We start from the raw sequence: 12,081 nt of genomic DNA on the forward strand, positions 1-12,081 counted from the left end.
TATTAAATTATATCAAATACTTTAATTCAAACCCCTCATAAACTACAATCATAAAGTGAAGCTGAACATTTTTTTTAATTTGACATTAAAGAAGGTTCTCAAAGCACCTACTGCCTTGACGATTACATTCTCATTGCGATAATCGCGCTTCGCGCTCAACAGTTAGGTTATACAGGCTCTAATTTTTTGTAATCACAATGAAAAATTAATTAAAAATTACAACTAAACATTTTATTTGGATAATTTGCAAGTATTTTACAAAATTAAAATTAAACAGTTTATTTGGATAATTTGCAAGTATTTTACCCACATATAAGAAACTTTGACAAAAATTTCTATAATTTGAAAATTTTGAAAATGCTCTAATTTTTTTAATTGTGGGCTAATCGAAAAATTCGGCTGGAATAGTTGCAAGCTATATTTGGTATCTAGTAAAAATTTTGAATGAAATTTTTGGATCTATGCAAAAAAAAATATGTTTTTGTTTGAAAATTTTCAAATGTTTGAAAAGTATATAACTTTTCTAATTTTCATCGAAATAAAAAAGTTTATGTAGATAATTTGCAATTATTTTACCCATCTGTAAGAAACTTTGACAACATTTTATAAAATTTCAACAAAAAAAATTTTGAAATTTTGAAAATGCTCTCAATTTTTTAATTTTGGTTCGAAATATCTGATTAAACAACTTAGCCTTCATTTTAGGGACCTTCAGAAGTGTATGACCATACATACAGACATACAGACAGACAGGCACCTATGAAATGTTATGGTTTTCGGATTCTGTAAGTGTCGAAACGTAAAGATCCGTTAAAAACCAGAGATTGAAAATTTAGACGATTACATTACATTCTGAGAAATCAGAATGTAGAAATGATTCTTGTTGATGTCCATTTATTATTTGTTTATAAATAGAAAGTAAAATAAAAAATGAAGATTTCGTCAGAAAATGCAACTATGCAAAAATATACTGAGAGAATATAGTTATGAGTAATAATCAATTGTTGAAATAATCATGTTTGCTAAGTTGCATTCATTATTACTTGACTAAGCAAAAAGTTAACAAAAAGTTAAAAATGTTATAAAAACACGCAGCTATCTAGCATTAACATAGCAGATTATAGTTAAAACCAATCATATTTCATCCCATCAATTAGGTTGGTTAAATTGCATTAATTTAACCTCAAACTAATTAAAAAGATGATAAAAAATGAAAAATTATAGAAAAATCTGCCTCTTTCTAGCTTTACACATTTTGAGAGAATATTATGAATAATAACAATAATTTTTTTACACAATTATTTGTGTTAAATTCATTTAATTTTTTGTTATCTTTTACTGACATTTTTCTCAGAAGGAACAATTTGTGTTTAAAACCCCGCAAAAAATCAGAATTAGCGCCAAAATCTCGCTAAACACAATTTTACACTTGTGTGGTTTTGTGGAACCCTATAAAACAGATTTGTGGGTTAGACATTCGGAATGTAATTATTCAGTTATATTCTATAAAATATAAATAAATAAATCTATATAAAATATAAACTAAAATTTGTACTGATCAAATAAAAAAATCATAAATGTGTGCCAAAGTGTTCCATATCACTTTGATCCAATTGTGAGATCATATTGATCACTTGGCATTTAATGAGAAAGAGGACTTGATAATAGGTGTTTAAAAAAGACGGAAGATAGCATTATGTAAACATTATGCATTAAACATGAAAACATACAGATAATTAACAAGGATTAAATGAAATATACCACATTTTAGACTTTAGAAAGCAGATCAGGTTCCTCTTCCCCGGAAGAAGCTACAAGATTTATGATATCGTTAAGTTTGAATTCGCACCGGTATTGCTTTAACTGAATTTTAATTAAGCTCATCATAAAATCCTGTCGGTAAAATTAGTAGCTTTAACAAACTGATAATTAATCGACGGTTGGCAATGCAGAGATGTGAAATCTGCCATACCTGTTCTGTAAATTCACTCGGTTGTACATGGTTTTACCTTTCGGATATTCAGCAACGAGCAGCCGTCAATAATGCAGTTTTCTGCATTTTTATTTTAAAAATGTGTATTTTTAATAGCTGATACCTAAGTTAATTGCGAGATACTTTTTTTTATAATTTCGTTTCCTGTTGCCCTTTTTATTTATGTTTTGAGACACGTAAAAAATGTGAAAAAAATCGTTCGCCTTTTTCTATAAGGTTCAATTCAAAACACTCTTTGTAATAATGAAAATAGTCCGCGAATCATTCCATATATCTCGAAATACTAAAAAGATATTTCGAGAGTTATGGAATAATCGCAGACTCTTTTTATTATTTTAAGGATCATCCTGAACCTTGTAATGAACATTATATAAAATTTTTATAAATGTATAGCCTATCTTAGTCTACAAAAGTGTCGAAAACTTATTTTTGGGGTGCACAGATTTTTCTAAAGAAATCAATAAAGCATGCTTATATTTTATTAAAAAGTTTATTTAAAAAAATGGTATTGTTTACTGTATTAGCCTGTTTTATGGATTCTATAAAATACAATAGAAAGTCAAAAATAATAATGCATTTTAAAATAATAATAAAATATGTGAACAGTGTCTACACGTTAGTTATGTTGTGTACGAGTACAAAATAATATGTTATATTCTACAAAATAGCAAAGTATAAAAGTATAAAACGAGGCAAGTTTGCACACACTATAAATCATTACAACATTGAACTAATACGATGGAAATACAGGACAGCTAAGAATAAAAGTCATACAAGGAAATATCTAAAAATAATTGCGTTGTATTATATTACCAAACAAAACTTGAATTCAAATTGAAGCGGAAAAATTCAATTTCAGTTCAAAGCTTTTGGCGTAGGCTCGTTTTTCTCGTAAAACTTTTACTGTAAACTATAAGTATAACCATATATTGAGTATTTAAAGTTTTGGGAATTGTTTGCTTTGATAACTTTTCCGAATATGGAAGTGAATGATTTAAAAGCTTGTACAAAACCTTCTTTCTATTTCAAGAGTAATATAATCTCAGTCAGGAACCCTAAGAAACATGTTTATTTTTATCAAAAAATATATAAATTATTTTAAAAAAAAGTGTTTTTAAAAACATTTATAGTTTTTGGGAAAAAATATATTAATTATATTATATATTATAATAATTATATATTGGAAGAAATGTGAATCGATCAAACGTTTCATTAATGCTAAATATCAATAGATTTAAATTATTTCAATGAATTTCACTAAATGTTAAATAATTTGAAATACTGGAATAGTCAAAATTAAACAATTCTATAAATAACATAAAATTATAATATGTCAAATAAATTTGATTTCATTAATAAATGATTGATTTGTGATAAATTGTATGTATTTAAAACGGTAAATTTTCGACCTGGAAAGGGGTAGGTTATGACAGAACTTCTTCCTTCCCTTTTCAAGCTTAAAAATGTTCTATTTTAAACAAAAAAAGAACATTAATTTTTCTAAAAAAAAACACACAGTAATTAGGAACAATTTGTATTATTGTTATTTTTAAACTTATTATAGAACAAAAGGGTTAGGATGAGAAAAAACTTTACCTTGCCTTATCCAGATCAAAAAATTACCATTTTAGATGCAAAAAACTATTCTTTTGCGAAAAATATCACATAATTTTTCATTATTAATTTCTTTTTAATTACAGAACGAAGCAATATAAAAAAATATGTATTATATTGAAAGAAATGTGAATCGATTTAAGATTTCATTATTATTAAATATTAATATATTTTAATTATTTGTATGAATTTCAAAAATTAGTAATTAACTGGAAATATTAAAACAGTGAGAATTCAAAATCCGAAACTGAAAAAACTTATCTTTTTACCTTTTATCCAGCTCAAAAGATTATCATTTTTGTGCAAAAAATGTTGTTCTTTTTACAAAGAAACACAAACATAATTTACAATTTTTCGCTAATAATTTTGTTAAACCAAATTTCAGAGCGAAACAATATAAAAAGAAAAAAAATTTGTTTGAAAGAAATCTGAATCGATTAAAGATTTAATTATTGTTAAATATTAATATATTATTATTATTTTAGTTAATTTGACTTATTTTATTAATAAATTATAATTGTTTATAGAAATTTCCTGTATTTAATGTGGCAATTTTTCGAGCTATAAAAGGGATACGATGTGACAAAATTTCTTCATTTTTCTTTTCAGCTTGAATAAATACAAAAATAGTTGCTCTTTTTGGCAATTTAGAATTTTAATTTACGAATATTTTCGAGATTATGTTCGTAATCATTCTGAAAGCAATTTTTACCGATTTTTTATTTAGGAAGAGGGCGGGTCATGACGTTGGGTCCCTCCCCAATATTTTTTTTTTGACATCAAAGTAAACAACTACCAAAGTTCTCATATTATATTTACATAATTTCATATTCGAAACAAGACGTTTCATTGAGATCCTAAATTTTGTTTGAGTTAATAAAACCGCAATGAGTTAATAAATATCTTCGTAACACGTAAAACAATATTTCGAAACAAGTAGGAATACTGAATCGCGTTTTACAAGTGCTTTGATTTATTTGATGCCATTATGACAGAACAAAAATAACTCATTATGTCATTATCTCTTCCCAGTGTTATACGATATATCTAATTTAACGACATGCATCAGTCACATCAATTACTGTTCCCTCCGTGTTGAATATAATAGTGAAATCAGCGGCGTGTATGTACAAATAACGCAATTGTGGCAAGTTTTATTAATTTGTCGTTAAATTTAACTTAGAATTCTGATTACAAATTATTGTATTGGCCCAATTATATTGTTCAGTTGAGGATAATTGTAGACGCTTGTTGATGTTACAAAAAACTATCCCGGAAGGACAGAGGTAGGAAGTCATTGACCATTCAGTGCAATCAGGAAACATCTGAAACAAGTACACATGTATAACATATCAATATAAAATCCCATTGCCTATCCTATGATCAATAAAATTTATCTGAACGAGCTCTTTCACACGAGACGATCTAAGATGCCAATTCTTAAAAAATATATGCACTATCCGTAAAGAGAAAGAGAAAGTTTCTAAGAAGATCAGAGATGAATGGACTATCGAATATCCGAACATACATCCAATCGTAATGGTTCCATTATATCTTATGAGAAAATCATCAACCATTTGACATTCGAAAAAGAACACTTTATAATTTCTTTTACGATATGGGAACTGGTTGCACTCCATTCATTAAAAACTCTCACGCCTAATGATGTATGCATCTTCACAATAAAGTAGTCAAGTAAGAAATTATTTAATGAATAATTTAGTGAATTCTGAGAAATTAAGTCAACCTACTAGAAGATTCATTTTTGTTAAATAATTTTAGATCTAATTAATAATTTTACACTCACTTCCGCTGCTGTCTCTTTGCATTCGTTTATGATAGTCGGTCCAAAATTTGTTGTAATCTGTGACAATCTGCAAAAAGAATTAAATTTAATTCGATCATAAAAATCTTTGATCAAACGCATTTCTTCTCAACTTTCGAATACAGATTTAGTTATTTATACCCTGGATGAGATAACCGATCTTGATTTAAAATTTACTACCAATGAAAGAACAGCATCGAGCAACCTGTCGTAATGCGTTTGCATACCACGTGTTCAGAGGAGCATGCAGTAGCCAAGTGAATCTTTCATCTCAGATTGCACTTTCATTTGCGTTCAGACTAAAGACGTAACATCTTACGATAGAAACGCTATAACGGTTCTCAGCAAGGAACACTTGAAGAATGGTGAAAGAGAGTACATACATTGTGTATAATCAACACACTATCAAGCAGTTCACGTAATTAAGCAATTTATTTTTATAAAATTCCAGCTTATTTACAGCTTTAACAGTATCGCAAAACAGAAATACACCTCTTTTGATTAGAAATATGGATCGCAAGTTGCTAGAGGTGCCAAATATACTCCCTACATAGGAACAAGAAAAAATATATAATTTCTTTGGTTCGCGCAACGATCACATTAAACTCCAGGATATCAAACTGCATTGTACACAATTTTATTTATACCTGTTCAAAAGCAATTCCTTTACTTTTGATTTAAGATCGTAGGTTCGAATTTGCCTATATTATGCTATAAAATTGCTATGGCTCTGAAAATCAATTTTTTTCTTTCTCAGAGTGTTTCTTCAGATTCATTTAGTTGCGACTCCTACTTCTGGGAGATTACCAACTTTTAAAGCTAAAAAGAAAATGTTCTAAGAAACGTAAAATTTTCAACGAAGAAAGATCAATTTTCAACCAAATAGTTGAAGTTTCAACCGAAGAGATTAATTTTCATACTAAAATTTTGAATTAAAAAAATATATTTTTTCAACTAAGTAGTTCAACTTTCCTCTAAGTACTTGGTTTTTCAACCAAAAGAGATTAATTTTCTATGAAAAACTAAATAGTTGATATTTGAAACTAAGAAGATTGTATAGTGTCACAGTTGAATTTTTAACCAAATTTATCATTTTTAACCTTATAATACAATTTTGGTTGAAAAGCATTACTTTTCAGCTAAAAATAATATTTACCTAAAAACAAGATTTTTGACAAAATGGTTAAATTCACCCAAAAAATGAATTTTCAATATAATAGGGTAAACAGGGGTATTACCCACACATTAAGAAAAAGTTTTTAGAAAAAGTAGAATATTAATTTATATGCTTCTTGTTTGGTAACGAAGAAAAATTCATTTGAAAGGGCAGATTTTTTACGCTTTCAGACAGTACCCAGTCATATAATTATTCTTTGCCAAACTATTCTTATATTTATTTGAAACGACACCATATTTCCAGTGAACGATACCGGTATTTATTTTGAATTTAAAAGAAATTAGAAAGTTATTTGCAATAAATATTATGCAATTTAGTTGCTATCAACAATATAGAACATCATTTATATCATTTTATGAATTTGTCAAATTCATGCTGGGGAGTCGGTGATTGATTTTTGAGGTTCGGAAATCCAAAATCAATTTAAAAGATATTGAACATTACAAATTCTTAGAAGGTGATGTTCTAGGAATAAAGAAAGAAAATATAAATCAAAACAACATGGATATCAATAAATTAAATGCCTGTAATTCCCTAAAAACCTCCTTCTTTTGGGTATCATTCACTAAGAGATACGTATGTCGTGTACTGGTTTCGAAGGTACGATAAAAATATTTCAAATATATTAAATTTACTCTAATTTGAAACTGATATTTATTTAAATACATTTCAAAAATAGTCATCTAACCTCTGAAAGTACTACAAAATAAAAAATACCTTTTCTTTTAACTTTCAGAGGACTTTCAAATTAACGACATGGCTAATTTTTATAGTGTCGACATGTCCTTCTGTAATTGGTAACAAAAATGTAATTTAATGAATATATATTCAGTAATTTTGTGCTGAATAAATATTGAAATACAAATTACATGGATAATATAATATTTATGCATGTCCAAGTATCTATTTTATATCTCTGGAATTTTATTAAAAACATTTGCAATGCAAATGTAGTTTACAGGAAATATATGCTACTTTCGCCCCTATTTTCTGGGGCAAAGAGTGGCCAATACGGTCGAGTGTGGAATAAAAGTTCATTTTCAACTAAATACTTGAATCCTCAACCAAAGCGAATTAATTTTCAACCAAAAGAGCTGAATTTTCTAACCAAAAATACAAATTTCGATAAAAAAGTTGAGCTTTTAATCAAGAAATATTTTTTAGACAGGAGAGAAAAAAATTCAATCAAATTGTTGAATATTTAAATTAAAGAGACAAATAATCTACAAAAACAGTTGCACTTTTAACTTCCAAATACGAGGTTTCAAAAAAATTCATTTTCAACCAAAAAGTTGAATTTTCTACCAAAAGAATAAAATTTTCAACCATATACAAAAATTTTTATCAAAAAGATGAATTCTAAGGCAAAAATATAATAGTAGACTTTTAAAACAAAAAATATATCAACTTTATAGTATTAAAAACACTTGAATTCAACCAAAAAATACAAATTTGTATCAAAAGTGTTGACTTCTTAATGAGGAAATATTCTGCAGTTAGGACAGTCGAAAAATCAACTAAGTTGTTGAACCGTAAAACCAAAAAGATGAAAAAAATTGAATTCTACCAAAAAAAATGAATTTTTAACCAAATTTTTTAATCCACAACCTAAATGGAGAGATCAATTTTCATACCAAAAATAGGAATTGTTATCAAAAGATTTTCCTTCACTTTCCAACCCGATCGTTTTTGCTTATCATCTCCTGAGTTGAATTTAAGATCCAAAAATATTAATTTTCAACAAAAAGGCTTAATTTTAAAAGAATATTTAAATTGTCAACTTCCAAAGCTGATTTTATAATATTTAATAAAGTTGAATTTTCAATCATAGATAATGACGCTTTTAACAAATTTCTTAAATTTGTAATCAAATAAATAAATTTCTAACCAAGTAATGAAAACTTCCACCAAGAAGGTGAATTTTTAGCCAAAAATACCATAGTAGATTGGCCAACAAATAAAAAAAGAACCTTTACCCAAAAAGTTTAATTTGTAAGACAAGAGATGAATTTTCCACTGAAATAGGTCAATTTTCACTGGAACAAGGACAAAATGGAGTATTTTAGAACAAAATTTATTTCAGAGTGGGGGAGAAATTGGAATATTTCTATATTTGTCTATAAATATTTATGGTTCTGGAAATGAATTTTTTCCTTTAAACTGTATCTTTTCAGATTTACGTAGTTTAACTATTCGTCGAAACAATAATTTTTCGTTTAAAAAATGTAGAAAATTGTTTCAAAAGTTAAAAGTTTGAAATTTTTAATGTGCATTTTGAAACCAGTTTAAGTTTAGAATAAGGTTAGTAGATGTATAGGGCTGGTTCTGGACCATGATTCCTCCCTTACTGGCAACGAGAAGCTTCAAACTGTAGTGGTTCGTGTCCATGCTAGATTTTTTTGAAAAAAAGGTTCGTGTCCGTGCTAAGCTTTGAGATCTTTCTCGAAGGATCCTAATGACGTCAGGATTACGCAATAGTCTGTAGCGAAATTCATGTAAACAGGTTCAAGATTATCACGTGCATGTGTCAAGGTTAAATGAGAAAAACAAGGATGATTTATTGCTTCCTGACAGATAAGACGTTTGGTAAATGCACAGAAGATGCAGGTGTATAGGTGAAATTTTATATGGAGAGCTAGGTATGGAAAACTGTTTTGAATATTTATTTGATTTATTGCTTCTTGATAGATGATACTTTAGCTAAAAATTTCTGCCTTTATTTGCTTAATGCGTAAAAGATGCAGGTGGACAGAGAAAATTTGATATGAGGGTTATGGCATGGCATCCTGTTATGCTTATTAAGTTTTATTTAAAAATTCCTGATAGATGATGGTTTAAGTAAAAGTGTCTGCCTGTGAAAAACATTCTTTGCAGTTTAGAATCTTCGAGAAAAATAATTAGACTTAAAAAAGTATATCTTTAAAGTTAATTGAAGGTAAGAAAGGAATAAAAAATCTTTTCTTATGGTAGGTCATATACTCAGGGATGCTTCTTGCTTTATTCTAGTATCAAGTAGCAAGCGAGGACCAGAGATAACAGCTACACGCGTTTAAACTCGCAGAAGCATTTGTACATCAGCAGTTTGAGGCTGCACACATTTCATTATCCTATGCCATCGTTCTATAGAGAGATCACTTCTTTTTAAAGCTCACAATCGTTCGCTTTCGTATTCATTCTTTTCCATATGCTAGGTCCGTCAACCTATGGACGAGGTATATGTATCAAGATACTGAAAGCAATTTCGAGACTCGAGAGAGAGATTATAGACAGCATGAATTTAATTCGAGATCTTTCATGGACGTTTACTAAATACCAAAAGTACAACTGCCCGACGCTTATCGCTCCTTGTGTCATGCAACGATATTCGAGCTGAGGTCGCATGCTTTTTTATCCACATATTTATGCATATATTTTCTATATAATGCTGCATCTTCTATAACTAATAACATCAAATTTCTACTGCCAAATTTTTTCGCAAAGAACATCAAGGTTATTTTCAATGACGCACTGCATTTTTGCGATGTTAAAAAATTACATCCGCACGTGTGGATTACGATGTAGAAGGTTCTAGAATATTTTGACAGAGAGGGGATATAATAATAGGTAAGGATGGTAAATGATATGCAGCATGTATAGTTTAGGGAGAAAGAGAGATGGAGAGCTATGTATTAAAAAAATGTTTTCATTCAAAAATAATTTTGTAATATTGCAGAAGGCTTTTCGATTGAGCGATTTGAAAAATACCAGCAGATTCTTAAGAGGTCCGAGTACATACAGTTGATCACCGTAACAGATTTTAGAATTTTATATTGATATAGCTAGGATGTCAGATCAACGATTTGAGATGACAAAAATACAATTTGAACATGCTTGCTAGAATTTATAAATTAAATCAGCTCTATAAATATTAGAGTTTGACTAAGAAACGTTGAAATCTCTTTCACATAATATAGTAATAATCTAAAAAAGATTCAATTTACTTACTTCAAACATTAAAATAAAGAAACATAAATAACAAAAATAATTCAGCAGTATTAAAATGTAATGCAAGGCAACTGTGAATCAAACATTGGAAAAAAATGATACAGTGGTCACGTAAACATCTACTTTCTGGAACATTTGAATCCAATTTTAGTCAAATAGAAATTTAAAAATACAAAAATTAATATAGATTATAGAAATCCAGAATGATATATTGCTTTCTAGCTAGATAATTTAATTCAGAGACCATAGAAATCTACCTTACCGATACTCTATAGATGTAGTAGTTTATACTATTTTTCCAGAATATTCTCAATGACGTCATCGAATCCCTACTATGCAATTTTTTCGTAAACAACTTCAAGGTTATTTTTAATATTGCATTACTTTCTTTTTTGCGTTTTTAAATATTACATAGCACAAGTGTCGATTATAACTTAGAACCTTCTAGAACAATTAGACAAAGAGGAGACATATTATTAGATAAGGATGGTAAATGATATGCAGTTTGTACAGTTCAGGGAGAAAGAGAGAGATAGAGAGCTATGTATTAAAAAATGTTTTAGCACAAAAATTCCTCCTTCACCCCTCGTCCTCCTCCTCGTCCTCTCCATACTCCTCCTCCTCATGTCCATCTTTATTTTTTAGCTTCTCTTTCTTCACCTCCTCCCGTTCCAACTCCTCTTCCAAATCTCCTCCTTTTCCAACTCCTCTTCCAAACAGTTGAAAAACAGTTTTTTAACCAAAGATTTTTGTTTAAAAGCGCAACTGTTTTATTTTGTAACGAAATAAGTTAAATAAATTCAATTTTCAAAATGTAAGTGTATTAATTGATTTCTTCACCTGAATTAATTGTAGTTTAGGAAATCAGCTTATAAAACCGAAGATTTAGTATAAGTTATCATTCCATCTAATATTTTCAGAACCTATTTACCTACCCTAAATCATTATCATATCCTTCTCAACTCCCTATATTATTTTCTGATTTTTTACATGTATTTTAAGAGCTTATTTAACTTGATTTAGTATAGTTCAAGATTCAACAGGAGAAAAAGCGTGGTTACAACTATAAGAAAAGCAGCAAATCTGATTGTGGTGCTTTCTATAATATATCTCTGTAAACCAAAGATCTCTTGTTAATTAAACTAAATTTTCATTTTCGAAGTTGACATGGTTGAGACAAAAGTATGTTCAACATTATATTAATAAGAAATCCTTATCTATATTTAACTGGATTCATCAAGCTCATCGCAGAGTCCAGTACAAAGAATGGAGATACACTTAGCATGCACAAACAAGATGTTACCAACAGTTTCATTAAGTTTTGTTGTTGTTATTTTGAAGATGTTGTACCAGGTGTATACATATGAAACCGGTATTTTTTCAAGAAAAAAAACACATTTATTTCAAGAGAATGATAACAAATATTTCATTCAAAGTATGCGCCCTCGCTGGCTACACATTTTGTCCACCTCTCAGGCAATTTATGGA

At 28.5% G+C, this 12,081-nt stretch overlaps 1 protein-coding gene across 1 annotated transcript in view; it reads right to left on the reverse strand.

Moving 5' to 3' along the window:
• Positions 1–12,081, reverse strand: part of LOC117169928 — a 77,223-nt gene that overhangs the window by 35,235 nt on the left and 29,907 nt on the right. The window contains exons 5-6 of the mRNA XM_033356437.1: positions 5,415–5,481; positions 2,510–2,532 (exon numbers count right to left, since the gene is read on the reverse strand). Coding sequence (XP_033212328.1) covers positions 2,510–2,532; positions 5,415–5,481 — 90 coding nt within the window. The remainder of the gene's footprint in view (positions 1–2,509; positions 2,533–5,414; positions 5,482–12,081) is intronic.

Source organism: Belonocnema kinseyi, chromosome 3 (assembly GCF_010883055.1).
Source record: "Belonocnema kinseyi isolate 2016_QV_RU_SX_M_011 chromosome 3, B_treatae_v1, whole genome shotgun sequence".
NCBI classification, from domain to species: Eukaryota; Metazoa; Arthropoda; class Insecta; order Hymenoptera; family Cynipidae; genus Belonocnema; species Belonocnema kinseyi.